The following is a 22,626-nucleotide window of genomic DNA, read 5'->3' as shown; positions in this document are numbered from 1 at the left end:
GTAGTAGTACTCTTGCTGTTTTGTTGGTGGACCATGTTGAAATCTGGTACATAATTGTTAGGTGAGTTGATATTGACTAAAAGTGAAGAAGGGTAATAATCATTAATAATAAAATGAAATATTAATTAACTAATTGCCACGTCAGCTAATTGGTCAAAGCCCAGTCAGCATTAGTAGTAAAAGGGTGTGGTGAAACTGGCTTTGCACTTTTATAAGGGTGTGTTCTTAAAAAAAAAAATCAGGGGGGCAAATCTGAAACACGCCCTAATGGCAGGGGGTGAATTGCATTTAACCCTATATTTTATAACAATGACACCTCACGTAATAAAAAAATTAAGGTATAATTCTTAGACGCGCTATATTATTTTTTTCTTTTAAAAATATACAATATATTATGTCAGTTTTAGTTTAAAACTGACGTGTAAACTAATTCATGGGTACTTACTTCGAATCACAGCAGTTTTAGTTTATGTTTTTATTTCATTAAAAATGGCGTCTTCCTGAATATTTAATTTTTAATCCAAAAATAAACTACTTTTCACCTCAGTTATGTTTTCCAACCGATATGAAATTGTTTATATATATATATATATATATATATATATATATATATAAACCCAAGATCCACTGCTCCGCGCCGACCATAAGGTCCAATAACACGAGGCTCATTATCCAACCTACTCAGTCAGACCCAAGGTATAATACCTTCGTAAAGAATTTTCAAGTACACAATCTATAATCATCATTTTCATTACCACTATCTTGAACCCTAAACTGACTTGGACATTGGAGTTTTAACCATGCAGGTATCCCCCCAGGTCCATCGTGTCGGAGACAACCAACATCGATTAATGGCATCGCATCAAGACCGATACTGCTAGTTCAAGAAGTAGTATGATCGAAACCTTCGATTTGTGGTGTCGTCACGTCGTAGTGCCTTGGAAGCTTTGCTTCGTTGTAGTTTTTGCAACAATCACCATTTTTTGTTCCGCAAGAGAATAGTGGCGCCATCGGTGGAAGTCGACTTCAAATTCCAAAGATTTCCATGATTTTAGATCCAAATCTTGTAGTCGATTTAAAACATCTGAGAAGCGTCAAATCAGATTCACGTTCAACCTCCCTATCTAAGCCACCTTTGTGAATCTGTGCGAGCCAATTCGATCTCTTTATTCGCGCATCTACATATCTCAAAAATAGTAGTGTTCAGAGGAAGACGGGGGGAGTCACCTCTAACAAATCGGACATCCATCGCCTTGGACACTTCCCCACTAGCGAGGCCAACAACACCCTTAGCAACTTCGAAATTGGTGGGTGTCATGGCCTCCAACTCAACTTGATGATCACGCTAGACCTTGAGACCGACTCCTAAAAGACTGGACATCATCCCCATCGAGTGTCGGCCAAACAAAGATATCAATGTTTTCCACCGAGACCAGGATGGGTGCAAATTCGGCATCAAACAGGTGAAGCAAGTTCGTAGTTAATAGAACCCGAGTGGCGCAACTTTATAGTTAACGTCGAGCGCCGAACAAGGATCGAGGTGTATTTTGCGGATATCGTAGGATTTTTGGTGAATGCATCCAAGACTTTCATTGACCGTATAACGAAGCAGGGAGTCACTGGGGATATCTAGTGTAGGATTTTTGTATTCTTCATTCATCTCACGTTCTTTGATGATTAAAATCTCCAATATTTCTAGTTTTCATTCAAATTTCTTCCACACTTGTTGAACGAACAAGTATGAAAGAAAGTTGAACGAAAATTATAAGCATTGAAGAGATTTTAACCATTAAAGAATAGGAGATGAATGATGAGCTACATGATGTTCAAAAAACATTAATTAGTATGATTTTTTCTTCAAATTTAATTGTTCATATAAATATTTTTTAAACCAATTTGAAAAATTATATGTTCAGTTGAGGTTAAATGATACAAGCAATCCACATTAGATATAATAAACTCAAGTTTGTTTTACCCATTGATTAAATTTCAAAACCGAGGGGATATGTGTTTTCTCCGTTTAAAAATTCAAAATAGGATTCCTTGAGGATCCAACCCAGGACCATTTCAACTATCCCCTTGATTATTAAAAAATCGAAGGATAAAATAACAAATTTTCATGTCGCCAATTGTTACTTCGCATGTGTAACTGAGGTGTTGGAAATTATAAAATAATAATTACCATAGTGTGTTCCAATGTGACAAAACTGGGAATAGATTTTTGATTGTTGCATAAAATTTGTTTTTCAAATTCAAATTTACAACACTTCATGAAGGGGTGCCTTGTGTCATTATAGATGAACCATTGCAATATATGGTGAAAAGGTGTTGTTTCATCAAGAGTTGCAAACTTATGAAACAACACATGCATGACCTATAAATACACATTTATGAATCCATAATGAAACACACAAAATCATAAATCCTCTTTATTATTCCAGACACTCTTCCTTGCATTCGAGTTCTTCACCGGTCTTGTGCAAACTCGAGTAAGGCTGACATTATCCTGAGTATTCTTGCTTTCCAAACTCTAAGACAATTAAGAGAGTGCTTGAAATACTTTTAAGGAAAGTGACTCCATTCACGATTCAGCCTGGATCCTTTTGATCTTTCCGATATTTCTAACAATCATAAAAGTATTTATTCTTCAATGGCTTTCGACGATGTAGTTTCAAGCAACAAAGTTATGAACCAGGATTGTAACACCCCATTTCTACCCGACAATTATAATGCGGAAAATATCAGAGTATTTAAAAATTTCTCGACAAACAAATGAGGCGTCACATATTCACTTCGGCAATAAATCACTTCATCACATTTAGCGGATACATAGCACTTTCTAAAACAGAATAACTTCTCTTATTAATAAAACAACGAAGTCATGATTTTCAATTTCCGAATCAAGTAACATCTTAATCACATAAACAACATCATATTAATAAGGCAACTTCATTTAACATATCATCCTAATAAACCAGGATAGTCACAATAAACAACAACATCATAAACATTATAAATCGTCCCCCCGAGTGCTACGTATCAGAGCGACAACCGACTCGATTAATGGCAACTAAATCTTCATACTCGAACACCTGCACGTTACTAATATAAAGGCAACGACGAACAAGAGAAAAGGGTGAGATATCAAATCATATAAGTGAGCGTATGATAAATTGTATATTAGGATTCAGACATATATAGTTATCACATCACCAGTATTAATATTGCCATACACTTCATACTTTTAATAACTCACAGATCTCACATACTTCTCATCGCATCATAAGTCACACTACTTCACATTCGCATCAATTATATATAAATACATCAGTCATTCACTTGCAAGTCAAATCATGATACATCACGAGTATAAATCACAATTTTATTCTCAAAACATCACAACATATAAGTCACCCATCTAGTCACAAAACATCACATATACATTTAATTATAAAACATCACATATAAGTCACACCAGACATATTCAGTTAATCGCATTCACAAATATTGACATCATAATACTATTAATAAAATCATCAATTCACATCTTCACATACTTCCATCATTTAACAAGTCACAATATACAATCAAGATATAATCACAAAACGTCACAACTATGAATCACATAAGACACATGGGACATGACTCATGTATATGCATGTGGTACCAATCGGAGCTTCAGCCCCCGTCACCAATTGCCCAAATCTGAGGCACAAGGCATAAGCCTTCGTCACTAATTTGCCAATCCAGGCCGTCACAGAGTATGCATATGCAATGTGACTCGACAAACAAGACATACGCAACATACTCATCATAATCACACGTCACTGCGAGGCATACGCCTACATCACTGATAATTACCAATTATTAGAGGTAATTCAACGTCACAATTAATCATTCATCTTCACTTAGTTACAAAATTATCATCACAAATATATACAACATCACATATTATCAATCATCACAAACATCGTTATGTTTCGACACACCATAGCAATTATACAACTTCTCATATAGACAAGATAATCACAATTATCATCATGTTCGGCACGTCATCACAAATACACACTTCATCAGGACAATCACAACTATCGTCGTAATCGACTAAACTAACGACAACTCGCTAGGGTTCATGCCATAAGGCTAATCACATATGATACACATTAATAAACATATTGGCAATCACAACATTATTCACAACAAAGGCATTCAAACCGAAATCACAATTTTCGGTCGGTTCTTAGAGTAATCTCAACATGCTAATTTATCAAGTAAATCGAATCAACTTCCAATTAACATTTAACTAAATTAGATATTATGTTAAGTATCAAAACGACAACGTCATGCTTCGGTATATCCCAATAATTTGACTTATTAAGTTAATTCAAATTAGTCTCATAATCCTCTATAAATTAGTCTTCTAATTAACTCACTAATCCACTATCAACTAACCAAAATTAATCACAAAGTATACTTCAATTAATTGTGCAAATTTCGCGTCGCTACCGGTTATCTAATTTTCGGTTATATTCTTAATATTCACGACTTTATGAGTCTTTGGGTTACACTTCTAAGTCACCAAAAACACAACTCAACCGGTTAATTCGGATACAATTCTATTCTTTACCGGTTATTCGATTCGTTCGGTTAAATTCTCAAGATATCGTAATTTACCGATAAACCGAATAGTTAATCTAAGTTCAAGTTTATTTCATTTAAATAGGCTTATTAAAAATTAATTCAACTATTAATTTAATCATCCGATTAATATCACAATTTCGACAAAAGAACACCACCACGTTAATGTACTAATTAAACTTAGCTACCACGTAAGTTTTTATCAAATTCCGGACAACTAATTATACCGCTTAATTCGGCTATTTCGATCGACGGGACTGTTTTGCATTATGTAAATACTATTGTTATTTAATAGATTCCAAAACATGATTCTTATAATAAAATATTTTGTTTAACTTAATATACTAATTACTACCATTATACATAAATATATGTTATAATTAATATATTATACACATATGTATATATATAAAACAGAAAGACTAATACACCAAATAAATTCATTGCAGCCGTCGTGTGGGGTAAGAAGAAGAAAACTAAAGACCTATACTGGAGGCTAGCGTCTCAGCAAATAAAGAAAACAATGGACCGCAAGCACTTGAAGGCGGCATCTCATGAGAGTGTCAATTGCCATAAACCATACCGAAAAACAATGGAACACGCAAGCCTGCTGCCCTTCATGCCATTTCTCTAATTTCTTATGTATTTCAATATTTCAGCCTCATATTTAAAGCACAACATAATCATTTCAGAAGCATATCAATATGAACATAAACAGCAGCAAATAGCAAACACACAGATACACAGAATTGGAACAATTTAACACAAGCATATGCAATAAATCTACACACCCAATTTCTTACATACAATTGTTCATAAGCCCGAAGCAACTCAATGGGTCTCCAATTTGGCACCATGGATGGAAGTTTCTAAGCTTTGTTCATCTTCTCCAAGACTTGCCTCCTTCTCTTCACAACTTGATTTTCCCCAAATGACAACACTACTCTTCTATCTCTAAAATCCTAATTTTATTCTTTGCAATTGGGCTTAGCCTTCAGACTATTTTTCACAAACCAACTTAGGCCCAATAAGATAATTAATCCGAAATAACCAATATATCACTTTTAATAATATTTCGTCGATATAATAATTCCGACTTGTAAATAATATTATTCTTAATATTATTCTTCGACCGTCCGACTAAAATCCGACTTTTAACTTAATAAATTCAAATACGCTTCTTAAAATAACACCAACAATCCAAATTCGACCAATATATCATATTTCCGGTCTAATCTTAATTACTCAGAAAATTCTCAAAACTTCAAATATTATTCCAATAATATTTCTAATACTGAAAATATCAAAACTCTTGATTAAATATCAATCCGCTATCCCGAACTAATACTGACTAAATCGTCTCAAAATACGAAAACATCACTAAACGCTCCGAACGTCTAGATTAAGCGAATAATCGAATTTCCGGGTGTTACAAGGATCTTGTCAAGTTGGATTATTTTGATAGAACTAACTACACCAGATGGCAAGACAAGATGACATTCCTACTGACTTCCTTGAAGGTTCATTATGTTTTGAATCCTGACTTAACACCAATTCCTGAACCAACCGAAAATCATTATGAAGAAGTCAATAAGGAGCGTATGAAACGTAAGGAGGACGAATTGTTATGCTGTGGACATATTTTGAACATGCTGTCTAATTGTCTCTATGACCTCTATATGGATAATCCGTCCGCAACAGAAATCTGGAAAGCACTCGTATTCAAATTCAAGGCTCAAGAGGAAGGTACGAAGAAGTTCTTAATTTCTAAATATTTTGATTTTAAATTCATAGACTCTAAACCCATTCTTCCTCAAGTGCATGAATTGCAAGTCCTTGTGAATAAAATAAAAAGCAGTAAAAATAGACATCCCTGAGACCTTTCAAGTTGGTGCAATCATTGCAAAATTACCACCTTCTTGGAAAGGCTACAGAGATAAATTATTGCACAATTCTGAGGACTTATCCTTGAAGAAAATTCACAAACATCTTCGAATCGAGGAGGAATCGAAGGAAATGGAGAAATCAGAATCTGCGGGTCTTTCCAAATCAAATGATGTGACCACCAAAGGAAAGAAGAAACACGATGACATGAAGAGTCATTTTGGACCAAAGAAGGAACATAACAAGTTCAAGAATTCTGGCGGTCCTAAAGGTCCAAAAAAATGGATATTACGTGTGAGATGAACCTGGATACTATGCTCGAGATTGCAGGCACAATAAGTCAAAAAATGAGATCAATGTAGTTCGAGCCAATGATGACATAATTGCTTTGGTGAGCAAAATTATGGCAATCAAAGGGAAAGTTCAAGGTTGGCGGTATGATACATGTGTTATGGTGCATGTCTCATATGACAAGATTGCGTTCAAAACCTATTCTGAGGTAAATGATGGACAAGAAGTACAAATGGGAAATGAAGTCCGCTCTAAGGTTGTTGGAACCGGATCGGTCGAACTCAACTTCACTTTCAGAAAGAAAGTTACTTTTGTCAATGTGCTTCATGTCCCCGACATGAATAGGAATCTTGTTAGTGGGGATTTATTGGGAAACCGGGTATTAAATCTGTTTATGAATTAGACAAACTTATTTTGACCCGTAATAGACTGTTTGTTGGAAAAGGATATTCCGCTGAGGGAATGATCAAATTATGTACTACCGACAATATTATTAATGAAATTTCTAATTCTGCTTACATGCTTGAGTTTGTTTCTTTATGCCACAATAAATTAGAACATTCCGGTATTAGTTCTATGAAGAGACTAATTAAATCTGGATTAATTTCATGTAATATAAATGATTTCAAAATTGTGAATTATGTGTCAAATAAAAAATGATTAAGAAACCTTTCAAAAGTGTTGAAAGAAATACAAATCTACTTGATCTTGTACATTCAGATTTATGTGAATTTAATGACATATTAACACGTGGAGGAAATAGATACTTTATTATATTCATCGATGATTCCTCTAGATACACTTATGTATATCTCTTAAAGCATAAAGATGACGCTTTTAATGCCTTTAAGATTTATAAAGCAGAATTGGAAAATCAATTAAGTAGAACTATAAAAGTTCTTAGGAGTGATAGGGACGGTGAATACTTTTCTACTGAATTTGATGTGTTTTGTGAAGAACATGGCATAATACATGAATGTTTGGCACCTCAAACACCTCAACACAATGGCATGGTTGAAAGAAAGAATCAAACATATCAAGAGATGATGAATGCCATGTTGATGCATCCCGAACTACCTTTCAATTTATGGGGTGAGGCCCTATTATTCGCTTGCCACATAATCAATAGAATTCCTTTAAAGAAAACTGATATTTCTCCATATGAATCATGGAAAGGAAGAGCGTCAAATATCAGTTACTTTAAAGTGTGGGGGTGTGTGGCTTACTACAAAAACATGGATCATAATATAACCAAGTTGGGTCCTCGAGGGATAAGATATGCCTTTGTAAGATATGCACAAAATAGTAAAGCATATAGACTATTAAATTTAGAGTCTAATGTAATTGTAGAATCCTGAGATGTAGACTTCTTTGAAAATCTTATCACCAAGGATAAACAATCGGAGTCCGCCGCGAATAAAGAATCTTGTGAAGAAGAATCTTCTCGGATTGTAGAAATACAACTTGAAGGCACTCCTCGAATCAGTGAATCACAACACGAGCCTAGGATAAGCAAATGAGTCCAGAAAACAAAGAATATAGGACCATATGAAATCGATCCTCAATTTATCTCCTTTCATCTGGTTGGAGGAAATTGTAAGAATTTCGTTCAAAGTATTCTGGTCATTCTCCAAGAAGGGGATTATCCTAAAACATACAAGGAAGCAATAACTTCAAGGGACTCCTCTTTTTAGAAGGACTATATCCAAGATGAAATCGATTCAATCGTGTCAAACCATACTTGGGAACTTGTTGACTTACCAAATAGATCAAGGCCCATTGGGTGCAAGTGGGTGTTTAAAAGAAAATACCATAGTGATGGTACTTTAAACACTTATAAGGCCAGACTAGTGGCAAAAGGATTTAGACAAAAGGAAGGCATAGATTACTTTGACACCTATGCACCGGTAGCAAGGACAACCATAATTAGATTGTTGTTTGCCTTAGCTTCTTTATAGTTCATCAGATGGATGTCAAAACAGCATTCTTAAATGGAGATCTCGATGAGGAAATATACATGGAACAACTAGAAGGATACGTGCTTCTTGGAAACGAACAAAAGGTGTGTAAACTTGTCAAATCCTTATATGGCTTAAAACAAGAACCAAAACAATGGCATCAAAAGTTTGATTATGTGATACTCTCTAATGAATTTATTCCTAATTCTTGTGACAAGTGTTTAAACACAAAGGTGTGAAAAAAATACTGTTCCTTTGTCTCTATGTTGATGACATGCTGATAATTAGTAATGATTTGAATGGAATTTTAGAAACAAAGAGGTTTCTAACTTCCACTTTCAAGATGAAAGATCTTGGACTCGTTGACACAATTCTAGGGATCAAAGTTAAGCGACATAATGGGGGTTATGAACTTAGTCAAACACGTTATATTGAGAAAATGCTTGATAAGTTCAAACACCTAAAATTTAAGAAAGTAACCACTCCTTTTGCTCATGTCGTTAAACTTCAAAAGAACAATGGAAGAGTAGTGGCTGAATTGGAATATGCAAGTGCAATAGGGTGTCTCATGTACTTAATGCAATGTACCAGACCCGATATATCATTTGCAGTTAGTAAAATGAGTAGATTTACTAGTAATCCAAGTACTGAATATTGGAAGGCAATCACGAGGATTTTTGGCTATCTATTGAAAACCAAAGATCTTGGCCTTCACTATGGTAGGTTTCTTTCCATACTAGAAGGATATACCGATGTGAGTTGGATATCTAATGTTGGAGATCATAAATCTACAACTAGGTGGATATTTACACTAGCTGGATGAGCAATTTCTTGGAAGAGCAAGAAATAAACATGCATTACGCTTTCCACCATGGAATCAGAGTTCATGGCTCTCTCTCTTCCGCTGGTCAAGAAGCAGAATGGTTGAGGGATCTTCTATTGGAAGTTCCATTGGCTAAAGACACTGTCTCAAAGTGGTTGATACACTACGATAGCCAAGCCACTTTAGCAAGAGCGTTCAGCAAAGTGTATAATGGAAAGTCTAGGCATATTTGATTTAGACATTCGTCTGTGAGAAAATTGATTAAGGATGAAATCATTTCACTCACCTATATACGAACAAGCTATAATTTGGCAGATCTGTTTACTAAGCCACTAGCCAGAGACTTAGTAAAAACAACCTCGAGAGGGGATGGGGTTGAAACTCCTCAAATAAGAGTTCCGACAGCGGCAGCAACCCAATCTTATGTTAACAGAACATTAACTTCAAGATTCAATGGGTAACAGCAAGTCGTTGAATTGGATGTAAGTCATACATTTGGGTAACAATGTTGACTATTTTAAATAGAAGGTTGAGGTTATCAAAACCTCTTAATGAAGTTCATAAACAGAGAAACGTATCTATGAACTTCACCTATGTGAATTTCGAGATGGTGTCGTCTCAAAGTGAGAGTTGGAGTTTCTCTCATGAAAAATTCATGAAACAGGATAGCATATGGCCATAAATAAGTGCTAAGCGAGATATGTAGAGGAAGAAACTTTAAAGAGTGTGTGTAAGGTAACACCGATTTAATCATATGGATTAATGGTTTAAAAGCATGGCTACCTAATATTCCGATTAAACTTTGTGTTATCCTCACTAAGGTTAAGTTTTAAATCAAAAGATACCTAACTCTACTAACATTCTTTATATCTTTATTTTTGGAATGAGTTTTTGTCATTATTAGAACAAGTGGGGGATTGTTGGAAATTATAAAATAATAATTACCATAGTGTATTCCAATGTGACAAAAATGGGAATAGATTTTTGGTTGTTGCATAAAATTTATTTTTCAAATTCAAATTTACAACACTTCATGAAGGGTGCTTGTGTCATTATAGATGAATCATTGTAATATATGGTGAAAAGTTGTTGTTTAATCAAGAGTTACAAATTTATGAAACAACACATGCATGACCTATAAATACACATTTATGAATCCATAATGAAACACACAAAATCATAAATCCTCTTCATTATTCTAGACACTGTTCCTTGCATTCGAGTTCTTCACCGGTCTTGCGCACACTCGAGTAATGCTGACATTATCCTGGGTATTCTTGCTTTCCAAACTAGAAGACAATTAAGAGAGTGCTTGAAATATTTTTAAGGAAAGTTACTTCATTCACGATTCAGTCTGAATCTTTTTTATCTTTCTGATATTTCTAACACGAGGTACAATCCACTTTACACCTGAGACAAGATGCGTTTTTTGTCGTAGTGATAAACTAGAAAAACAAAAAAACAAAACAAAACAAAAAAACACTTTGTATTTTCTAGAACCCTGGCCAGAGGTAGAAAAAAGAGCATTAGCTCAAGCCACTTTAATGATTTCGTTACTTATTACAATACTTTCAACTATCATATCAATGTCTCATCGTCATCTACTGTGACAACAAATCAACATTACACATACTAACTAATTATGTTTTTCAGGAAAGATCCAAAAATATTAAATTAGATTGTAGAGACAAAGTAAAAGAATGAGTTGAACATTTTCTTCCCAATAACTCTAAAGAACAAGTTGAGAATATTCTAACTAAGTCTTTACCCATTCAATAGCTTACAAGGCAAACTAACAACTTTGAGTTGTAATTGCCATAACAACTTTTAAACTAACCTATGAATTAGTTAGAAAACTGGTAGATGATTACTAACTTGACTTGCTTGTCATATATACGCTAGAGTCTATCATTTGCAAAGTTTAGATTGTTTATAATAACAAAGTGTGATCTAGCTTTCTCATTTCTATCATAGTGTTGTGTTTATATTTTTGTCATGCTCAATTACAACTTTAACATCTAAACAATTATTTAAAATGACAAACTGTTTTAATTAGCTTCTCCAAATAAAAATCATTTTTTATTAAAAAAATTGAGATTTTCAATCATGATAAACAAATGCAAAATAACTTCTACTTATTTTATATTATTGAATAACAAAATCACTTTTTTTATTAAATTATTGAGAAATTTGAATTGATATGTCAGCAAAGTCAAGAAGTTCCCTCAGACAACCTTTTTAAGCTAACAAATAGACAATCTTTATTTGTCTGCAACAAATAGGAAAACCTTATTACTTAGAAGTCAAGTTATTGAAAACTGAAATATAATAAAATAAAATAAATAAAAGTTTAAATAACGTTAATTCTAGCATAAACTTGAAATAAAAATGTCTCTTTGTGAATGTTAAACTTCATGTCTCATTGATATAACAAAAGGCCAATCCAAAACTATCAATTTCATCAATAAAATCTTAATTCCAAATACACAAAAAGTTGATGAATCTTACTTGATTCCAATAACACAAACCAAATTATATAATAGTAATAAATAAATATAACCAAAACAACATGGACATTTTATGGTGCTGCTTTTATTAATTATTTGGTGTGTTAAACATTGGAAAAAAACTAAAATTAATTTAAGTTTGTTATTGAAAAATATGGTTAATTTATTCAGTGTTGAAGCCATAGAGAGTGCAAAGCCTATTGTGTTGATGATAGTGGTTCAATCAATATATGCAGTTGTTAATATAATGTTAAAAATGGTAACAAATGATGGATCAAGCTTAAGTATTCTTATTGTTTATAGATTTGTATTTTCTACTGCCTTCACTGTGCCATTAGTTTTCTTCTTTGAAAGGTACATATATATTTCTTATCTATAAAATATCTTTTGGTTTCTATTGAAAAAAATAATATCAATTATATGCTCAATTATTTTTTGGTATGTTTCCTTAGAAAAAGTGTGCAAAATTTGACTGGAAAGGTGCTATTCCAAGCATTTCTTTGTGGATTATTTGGGTAAAGTTTTCTATTAGATTAAGTATATGATTATGATTTTAAGAGAGTAATTTAAGCAAGGATTAAGTGTGATGGAAATTTAAAATTTTCAGGGGATCATTACAACAAAACTTGTATATTAAATCTTTGGCTTTGGTATCTGCAACATATACTATAACCATGTTAAACCTCATTCCTGCCATTACCTATGTTCTGGCTGTTTCTCTAAGGTAAGTAACACTATTAGTCTGTGGCCTTACTATCAGCCCTTTCAGAGCCGTCTCAATTTTTTGAGGTTCTGTATAGAGGTTTTATTTTACCACAATTTAACTGGGACAAATATTTTATGAGGTCCTACTTAGCCTCAGTTTAACTGTGATAAATTCTGGGCTTTATATGAGAGTCTGTTTTGCATGTCTTCAAAGACGGCTCTGAGCATTTCTCATGGTTTTTAAGCGATTTTGGATTAAACAGTGAAAATGTGTTTTGATTGATTTTTGAAGAATGGAGAAGCCAAATCTTGGAACACCAGCTGGGAAGGCAAAGTTGATGGGAACATTAAGTGGAATTTGTGGTGCAATGATCCTCACTTTATATGAAGGCAAAAGATTATTTAACTTATCATTGCACATTGATTTGTTGCAAAATGTTACATCAACAACACATCATTCCCCTGCTGGTTCTCATGTTTGGGGACTCATGCTAGCTTTAGGCACTGCTCTCAGTTTCTCATTATGGTTTATAACACAGGTAGTTACAATTTCTAACTTCAATTTTACTATACAAAATGTTGAAAACATTGTATCTTGTTTATAATGTTGTGAATTTGGATAAACGCAGTCGAAGATGAGTGAGAATTTTCCGTGGCATTATTCAATTGCGGCTTTAACCTCTATAATGGGCACAATCCAGTCTTTTATATTTGCTGTTTGTACCGAGAGAGATTGGAGCCAATGGAAGCTTGATTGGAATTTGAGGCTTTTGACAGCAGCATCCACGGTACGAAGATTCATAACATACATTAGTACATGTTTGGTATGACGGTAATTTTATCAGAATTATAGCGTTTTTGGTAAATTCACCGTGATACCAAACATGTAGTATCAAAGTTGTGGTATTCAATTGTTGTTGGTCTTTGTTTTGTAGGGTATATTGGCCTCAGGAGTGTGCTTTGTTCTGTTGGCTTGGTGTGTGGGCATGAAAGGACCCTTGTATGTGTCTGCTTTTAATCCTCTAATGCTTGTTCTCGTGGCTTTCATTTCGTCGTTCGTATTGAACGAGTACATTACGGTCGGAAGGTAAACTAAGCAATCAGATTTCAGAAACATATTCATTGCAGTAAATATGTGACACAGTTAGCTACTGATCTCGACGGTTTGTTATCAATCGTATTGTGCAGTCTAACAGGAGCCGCGTTGATTGTTTGTGGATTGTACATGTTATTATGGGGTAAAAGCAAAGAAGCGAGAAAAATGCATAATATGAATGAAATAGCTTCTGCAATAGACACTGTTAAATGTGATTCATTTCACATTGCCAATAACTCGGCTTTATCTTGCATACAGAAGGAGCATGACAAGAAGATCGCAACTTTTGCTCCCGATGTATCACTAAATGTCAACAATAACACTTTAGGCGAAATCCAAAAATCGAACATTTGAAAACAACTATGTATATGATCATGATTACATAGTTTCAATAAGATACATCTTTCCGTTAAAATGCGAACCAACCATCGACATTGCTGCTTTTATTTCTTTCTTCCTTTGATGGATATTACAGAACTCGGCAGAGACTTACACCATCCCCGATAGAAAGGATTGTTGACTCAACGCGAGTATCATTTGCAATATAGTTGTTGAATTCAATTGCAACTTTTCTTTTTCGCTTTGTGATATCGTCCATTTCATCATCCTCAGACATCGCCACGGAACCAGACCATAATGTATTGTCATATGCAATTATTCCACCCTTTCTTACCAATTTCAGTAACACCTCGTGATACTTTGTGAAGTTCTCCTTGTCAGCATCCACAAACGCATAATCAAACGACTCTTCATGTTTGCCCTACGATACAAGTAATCCGATTTTCATTTTCCTTCGATTTTCTATCCATCATCACATATGTGTTCACACAAAAATTATGCAAAAAGACTAAACCCTAAACCATAAACTATAAACTTACATCAATAAGGCCGTTGAGGCCTGATAATGCATCAGTGTGAATAAAATCAATTTTGTGCTCGACTTCTGCCTTCTGAATGAAGGGCAATCCCGTCTTGTACGCTTCTCGATCCATATCAATTCCAATTACCTGAAGAAAGTATTAAAATTCATAAACTACATTTCATTTCAATTTATTCATATCATCTTTATCGTCAAGATTTACGCTATAATACCTTGCCGTTAGGAGGAAGAGCAAGAGCTGTAGTAAGAAGAGAATAACCAGTGAAGACTCCAATTTCTAAAGTTTTGCTAGCATTCATGATTTTCAGAAGCATAGATATGAATTGTGCTTCATCCAAAGGCACATTCATTACACTCCTGTGACAGTGTTCACAAAAATAATGCAGAAATAAATAAATTGGGTTGAATATATAATAGATATATTGTAGATATATGCAACTTACAGATTGCCGTATTTCTGAATTGTCGTCTCTCTAAGTTGCTTCAATTGTTCATGCTCTTTTGGATATGAACTTGTTTCAAGGATGTACTGGTTAAAAAACACATGCAGAAAAATAAATGAATTAATATATCAAGGTTTTAAAAATCGGTCCGCATGCAAAAACGACCGCGACAAAACAGTATCGGAAATTGTCGATATGACACCGTATCATATTAAATAACGAATTATGATTAATTCACACTGCGACTTCAATGTCAGTGAAGCAACACTTATATATATCTATTAAAAGTTGTATGAAGACATGGACTAATTTGGGTTGAATGGAATAAGTAAATTACCTGAAGAAGTGCTGGAGTTTTGAGGATGTTCTTGGCCATGGTTGAAGGTCAGCGCAAACTGGAATTGATCGGTTGATGAAGTGAGTCTCCTGTCTTTATCTATGATGATTAAATTGTTATATAAAATTAATAAGGGAAGAAGTATTTTTGTCCCAATTTGGGCTTTGAGAAATTGGCCCACAGGCTTGTCAACATCAGGGGTGATTTAACGTGCCACCTCCAAATTATACACGTGCATCCACATATTTTCATATTTTTTTAGGCCGTCTATGGACAAATTTAAATTAAAAGTGCGAACAAATTTCTGATAATAAATTAAAATTTTGATAGTTTATTTTTAAATTGTCAGATATAAATTTCATTGGAAATTTTGAAATTTTTGAAAAAAATACAATTTCAAAATTTTTTTAAAAAGTACAAGAGATTTTTACCGGAAATTTTTGGTAAAAATTAATATATTTTAAAATTTTTGATAAAAAATTTCAAGAGTTTTTTATTAGAAATTTCAAATAAAAACTCATGAAAATTATGATTTTTTACTGGAAATTTTTAATAAAAACTCATAAAAATTATAATTTTTTATCTGAAATTTTGAAATTTATGGTATAATTCTGAAATTTTTTATAAAAATTTATACTTTTTGAAATTCGACAATTTTAAAAAAAAAAGTCTATAAATTGTCATGTATTAGCTGAGGGGTGGCAAGTTAAATGTAAAATTATTTTTTCATTAGTCTACTAAAAAATCCAAATCGTATTCTAAAATCTAAAAGTGCTTTTGAAGAGAATTTAAAGTATGTTTAGATTGATGGAAAATGATGAAATAGAATGGAATGGAGTGGCATAATGTTATGTTCTATTATTTGGTTCTATAAAAAAGGAATGGAACGGAATGTGATGGAACTCATTCCATCGAATACCACTACTTTAGTCCATTTTTCATTCCATTCAAATTGGGGTGTATACAAAAGAATGAAATAAATTAGTAGCACAATTCCAATTTTGTCCTCCAAAATTTTACATTAACCATATTAATATTTTTTAAGTAAAGGGTAAAAATGGAGTAAAAACAGTATAATGTTTTCCGCTCTGTTCAATTTCCAAACAATGAAATGAGATATTAATTCTGCTCCGTCATAAAATATTCAAACAATGGAATGGAGTTTATGTCCTGTTCCACTCCATTCCGCTTCATTCTATTTCGTTCCGCTCCGCTCTGTTCCGTTAGTTTTAAATTATCCAAACAAACCAACAATAACATAATACATCACCAACAATAATACATCAACAACATAAAGTTACATCAATCTATAAAACACAAACAAGATGATTGAAGAAATAAATTAGATTTTACATTTAGTCCAATTGATATATGCATGGACTCGGCAACATTTCATATTATAGAAATTGAAAGCATATACATGTTCAGATTTTGTTTTATGTCGATCAGAAGTGCCATCGATCGCGGCTAAAAAGAAGTAGTTATTTACTCGAAGAACCTACAACGTGCGAGGAATTATTAAAAGAATGAGTATAGGAAATTCAGGTCCAGGATACATCTAAGGGTTTCATGCCTAAAGAATAGCAATCTGTTACAACTACCCATATAAAGAGCATGTGCGTCAATTCCAGGTACACAATTTCAAATTCAAACTCTACTCACCCTTTTGCTTCTCGTACTGACTTGGGTATTAGAGTGTTAATCTTGCAAGTCAACTTCCCTTCCACTATAGAGTTCTAGAAGGGCAGAGTCAGAAACCCTTTCCTCGTTAGAGAGTCTTCCAGAACTGATAAGATAAAATATTATCACTTCCATAAGGACCATAGTTACAACACCAATGACTGCAACCAACTGAAGGATGCCCACTAGTTATATTTTAAATTTTATATTTGATGTTATTTTTTGTATGACTAATTCCCTCACTTAATGCTCGATGAAACTTTAAATTATTAATAAATAAATTGCAAATTTTTAATTATCTCTTTTTATTGTGATTGTGTAAGGTAACGATGAGTCAGTGATACGACCAAAAAGATCAAAACCCCAACATAATGACTCAGGGTTATTGTCACCAATTCCACGAGTGTGCAACTACAACGATTAAAACGCCTCAATACAAAGCACGCACGCAAAGAAAGTGGAAAAACCACTAAGCAAAAATAATGATCCACCTCTCTCTAGTATCTAGCCACTCTAGAGGCCGCAATGGGTTGGCTACACGTCAACCTCATACCAGGTTTTCGTCTGGGGGAATGGTCATCGACTCTTCAGAGACGCCCAATAAACTTCGAGGGAAGAACTCGTAAGTTCATTTAAAGTCCTAAGAAACTTACTCGAGATCGAGTATATATGCCCTAAATAGGTAAAAAAATAATGACACCATATCTTTACAGTGTATGATGCTTCAAAAAAAAAAGGAAGAGGGTGGTTAATCCCTAAAAGAGACAATATTCCCATCTTTGAGATCATTTACGCTCTAAGCTAGGGAAGCATTCTCAAGGCGCAAATTTTCTAAATCTTCCTGAGTAACAGAAATGGACGCATGTGTAGTCAGTAAAGTAGATTGCGCAGAAGCTAGAGCTTTTTCCTTCCTTGGTGAAAGTACACTAATCAACTTCGAAGTGTGTTAAGAGTCCTCTACGACCAAGGTTGGTCAGATTCCTCATCTCAACGGGGAGATTTCTACTTCATCCTTCATCGATTTTTCAAATAGGGAATACCAAAGTAAGCGCATTACAGATAATCAAATTAACGATAGGGGAAATACTTCTGAAATTCACCAAAAATGACCTTCATTTCCTCCTTGGTGCGAGTATCCATCAGCAATGTGGTTTCTATAAGTTATTTTAAATGTTTTTGCGAAGCCTCTTCTCGAGGTGTGACGCCCCCTACATGACCCAACTCTTTGATAGAACCAACCAATCATCTCTTCAGATAACGATCCTCCTGAGACAGATCAACCTCCTTGTAGACATACAATCTATTCCTCGTTAGGAAATGACATTTGTTCCAGTAATTGGGGAACAAGTCAGTACACCTGTTTTCCACCCTGGTCCCTACAAAACATATTGTTGCATGAGCTTTTTTATGGAGAGGAAAAAATAGGAGAATTAATTTTCAAAATGTTTTAGGCTCATGGAAAACGTTTCAAAACTAAAAACAACTTGCACCAGATTAATCAAACCATGGCTTTGCGCCTAGTCTACAAAACTACATTGTATTTTGAAAAGATGGAAGAAAAGGGACACAAGGGATTTTCCCTTTTGATATTCACACCAGTGTTGGAAAACTTTGATATACGTGTAACTCGCAGGGTGCACTTGCGAAGAGGAAACCATCAATTGATTCAAAAATTATATTTCAAAGTTGTTAAAGGGAAACCGAAAACCCAAGATCGAGAAGGTACATTCACATAAAGAGGTGGAACATTCATCATACTCACTACAAATTATTTTTTCTTCATCAGGATTCAGTACGCCCCCGCCCAAAGATGGACCTACGTCCAAAAAGGCTCTATAGAGACCTCCATCTCGAACAAAGATAGAGATGGTTAATGAAGATACAGACTCAACCCAAGAGGGGGGTATCTTAATTTGATTTTTGAGTCATGATAGGCACTATTTTCTTCAATTGCAGAAAGGAAAGCGTTGTAAAACATTGCAGGTAACAAAGAAATAAAGTTGGCGTTCTAACAAACTTCAAAACTAACTTTTCAGGAATCGTGTTATAAGCTACTAAAAATAACAGTCACTACGCTTTAGATCACACCAACGAGGAACTTGAGCATTTCAGTTCCCTAAAAAGATGTCTGAAGCATGGGGCGCATTAAAAGCTCAAATTCCCAAGAACTATAACGTCACTTCTCGAATCTCCACTTTCACTAAGATGTGGCTGGCATGAACGAGGAAATATGAAAAACCCTCTCACTATCAAACAGAGACGAGAGCTTGGGGAAAATGTTATGGGCCGACCAGAACAGCCATCGGCCGCCGCTCCCAAAGAAGTTGTTATTCACTCAAAGTGCCTGTAGTGCGCGAGGGGTATCTTGAAGATAAGCATAGGAGATTTAAGTCTAAGATACATCTAACGGTTCCATTCTGTTCACACTTGAAAAATAGTAGTTTGTTACAACTACTCCATTTTACAAAAAGCATATACACCACTTCTATGTACACAATTTCAAACTCAAACTCTACTCACCCTTCTTTTTCATGTATTAACTTGGGCATGGAGTGTTAACCTTGCAGGTCAGCTTCCCCTCCACCATAATAGAAAATCATATCTACTGTTGCATACCAATTCTTTGGTTTCATTTGGTTCACAGAGTCTCAATCTTTATACAAAACACCCTTACTATTTCCCAACCAATTCTTCAATGTAGCATGTGCAGACTCAACTTGGTTAGATGTTGTATTTCCAAGGTGTCTAACTTGATCAGTCCAAGCATAAACAATTTTCTCCTTCACCTGGTCCAAAATTATACTTTCAACATATTTCAACAAATCTAGATATTTCTCACACATCTTCCTAAAATGTATAACAACATCTGCATATAATCCTTTCGTAAAAGAATTCATTATAGTATTTCATGCATCCATTATTCTTTTCATTATTACACTAGCTTTGAAAATTATTCTGTATTCGCCCTTAATTTGTTTGGTCTCTACCGCGAGTTTAACTCGACTTCACACATTCTTTGTGATGTGATACCTACAAAGTAATGTGTATGAAGTAGAAAACACATTTGTAACTGAATTCATCAATGTGGTATCACGGTCGGTGGCAATGACTTTTGAAGTGTCTCCTTTGTCAGTCTCTATTGTCCGACACACTTCTAAAGTCCAAGTAATATTTTCCTCTTTTTTTCGCTTTCTAGAAATGCAAACCCGACAGAGTAAGTCTTCTTGATAGAGGTAGAACCAACGGTTTTCTATAATGAAAGCTTGTAGTTGTTGGTCTTATACGTTGGATTAGTGATGAGTATAGTAGAAAACATGTTGAACAATTTTATGGAATCAGGATGAGTCCGAAATATATTTCAAATGGTTACTCCATCCTCGCACGTTTGATACCTAGATACGTAATTGTTATTATCTAGAAGTTTCAAAAATTGTTGCAGTTCCGTTTTATCTCCCCTTGATGCCTTGTTTCTAATGACACAAATATTGTATACTTGCTTGATATTTGAAATATTTTCGGATCTTTTACGTTTCAAATTTGCAAGTATGTTTTCAACCAGAAAACCATATTAATATGAGCAATGAATAATGAACGGGTAGGTTCAAGGTGGATACTAGTGTCTCCATTACTCAAATCGTCTCTATATTTTATAATCGGGGAAAATACAATCTTGAACCTGAACTCAAACTTAGTCAATGCAAGTTTTCCCCGTCAAATTTGAGGCAGGTTCATATGGATACTCGCGAGTATAAATTATGTTGTCATGCCTAGTCTCTATGATATGATTAAATTGTATTCGATAAGAAAAAGTAATAGATAATTGATAAATTAACTTGTAAGGGTAATTAAAATTTTAGATTAAAACATGTTCAATAGCGAATAGTTAATTGATTGAATTTGTAGTATAAATAAATACAATTGTCTAAGTTATACTAATAAAATAATATTAACCAAGTAATTGGGCTTCAGGAGCTCCTGAAAAAGACGATATTTAGGGAATACCATGTTTGATTCATGTGGGAACAATGTTTTGTCAGTGTTTATCAGTTCACAATTCTGGATAAATAGAGTCTCTTTCTCTTACGATCAATAGAATTATAAAGCCAAAAAAAATATTATAAAAAAATATGTAATTAATAAGTTTTTTCAATAAAGATGCTAATAGAAACAAAATTGAGATAAAAAATCAAAAGCTACAAACTATTTAAATTAAATTATAAAAATAAATTACAATCTCATTAAAAAAATGATGATACTAATATTTTTTTTAAATGAATAGGTGAACTAGTATTAATTAACAATTATTTTGACTCTTACCCATAAATATTGGAGATGAAACTGTCTCTATTTTACAAGAGAAGTGTATATTTTATTTATGAAAGAAAAAAAAAATTAGTGAGACTCAATTTTAAAATCATTTTTTAACACAAGTCTTCTTCTTCTTTTTTTTTTTTGTTTAAATTGCATTTTGGATATTAATATATTCACAAAATTGATCTATTTATTTTGAAACTCTTTAATTTTGATGCTTTTCCGTAGAATTTTGAGTTAAAAATTGATATGTTTTTTTCACATATTAAAGAATATAATAATATTGAACTTTTATTAATAATTCAACGGTATAATTAAAAAAGACTATAATAATATTGAACTTTTATTAATAATTCAATGGTATAATTAAAAAATAACAATTATTTTTTATTGAAAAGTGAAAATGATATTTATTTTAAAATAAATATATTTTCCTAAAATGACAATCATTATAAATCCTAACAATAATTTAGGAAAAAAGCTAGTGCAATAAGGATACTTATTAAAAGTTTAAAAATTAGGGATGTCAACTTGCCTCCATTAGCGGGGATCCCGTGAGGATTCTCCGTTTGAGGCCCTAAAGACGGAGAATTTTCCTCCCACAGGGACGGGAATGGGGAACAAAGTCTCCCCGAAGGACTTCGGGGATAGGGGTGGCGTAAATATCCTCCGCCCCGTGGAGTCCCCGTCCCGCATAAAATAGTCAAATGTCCTTAATTATATATATATATATATATATATATATATATATATATATATATATATATATATATATATATATAATAGCCAAATGTCCTTAATTTATTATATATATATATATATATATATATATATATATATATATATATATATATATATATATATATATATATATATATATATATATATATATAACTTTAAATTATTATCTAAGTCTATTTGTCATTTCATATAATTAATCTTATACACAAATTTAAAATATATATGCATTGTTAGTAAAAGAGTGAGATCTAAATGATTATTTCAAGTTTATTTTAAGTTTGAAATTTTGGTGGTCATGACACTCAATATTATAGATTAAATATTGTTAAAAG

At 33.3% G+C, this 22,626-nt stretch overlaps 2 protein-coding genes across 2 annotated transcripts; one reads left to right on the top strand and one right to left on the bottom strand.

The window, feature by feature from the left end:
• Positions 1-12,088: 12,088 nt before the first annotated feature.
• On the top strand, positions 12,089-14,256 carry LOC131607733 (WAT1-related protein At1g25270-like). The gene is made up of 7 exons (XM_058879704.1): positions 12,089-12,455; positions 12,554-12,616; positions 12,709-12,825; positions 13,099-13,345; positions 13,436-13,594; positions 13,742-13,893; positions 13,995-14,256. Exons 1-7 carry the CDS (start codon positions 12,175-12,177, stop codon positions 14,254-14,256), a joined length of 1,281 nt encoding a protein of 426 aa, XP_058735687.1. The 5' UTR covers positions 12,089-12,174.
• On the bottom strand, positions 13,429-15,708 carry LOC131607734 (flavonoid 3',5'-methyltransferase-like). The gene is made up of 5 exons (XM_058879705.1): positions 15,563-15,708; positions 15,226-15,311; positions 14,995-15,139; positions 14,781-14,909; positions 13,429-14,662 (listed from the first exon to the last, which is right to left on the bottom strand). Exons 1-5 carry the CDS (start codon positions 15,599-15,601, stop codon positions 14,372-14,374), a joined length of 690 nt encoding a protein of 229 aa, XP_058735688.1. The 5' UTR covers positions 15,602-15,708; the 3' UTR covers positions 13,429-14,371.
• Positions 15,709-22,626: the final 6,918 nt, after the last annotated feature.

Source organism: Vicia villosa, linkage group LG5 (assembly GCF_029867415.1).
Source record: "Vicia villosa cultivar HV-30 ecotype Madison, WI linkage group LG5, Vvil1.0, whole genome shotgun sequence".
NCBI classification, from domain to species: Eukaryota; Viridiplantae; Streptophyta; class Magnoliopsida; order Fabales; family Fabaceae; genus Vicia; species Vicia villosa.
Note: the sequence above shows the minus strand (reverse complement) of the source record. Positions and strands in the feature narration are given on the sequence as shown.

What these genes read in the sequence shown, in the direction of transcription:
- LOC131607733 (XM_058879704.1), top strand. Translation starts at nt 12,175, where the DNA reads ATGGTGCTGCTTTTATTAATTATTTGGTGTGTTAAACATTGGAAAAAA. An exon ending in TTAGTTTTCTTCTTTGAAAG is followed by an intron (nt 12,456 to 12,553) that starts GTACATATATAT and finishes ATGTTTCCTTAG; the next exon opens with AAAAAGTGTGCAAAATTTGA. An exon ending in TTTCTTTGTGGATTATTTGG is followed by an intron (nt 12,617 to 12,708) that starts GTAAAGTTTTCT and finishes TAAAATTTTCAG; the next exon opens with GGGATCATTACAACAAAACT.
- LOC131607734 (XM_058879705.1), bottom strand. Translation starts at nt 15,601, where the DNA reads ATGGCCAAGAACATCCTCAAAACTCCAGCACTTCTTCAG. An exon ending in ATTCAGAAATACGGCAATCT is followed by an intron (nt 15,140 to 15,225) that starts GTAAGTTGCATA and finishes ACACTGTCACAG; the next exon opens with GAGTGTAATGAATGTGCCTT. An exon ending in CTCTTCCTCCTAACGGCAAG is followed by an intron (nt 14,910 to 14,994) that starts GTATTATAGCGT and finishes TACTTTCTTCAG; the next exon opens with GTAATTGGAATTGATATGGA.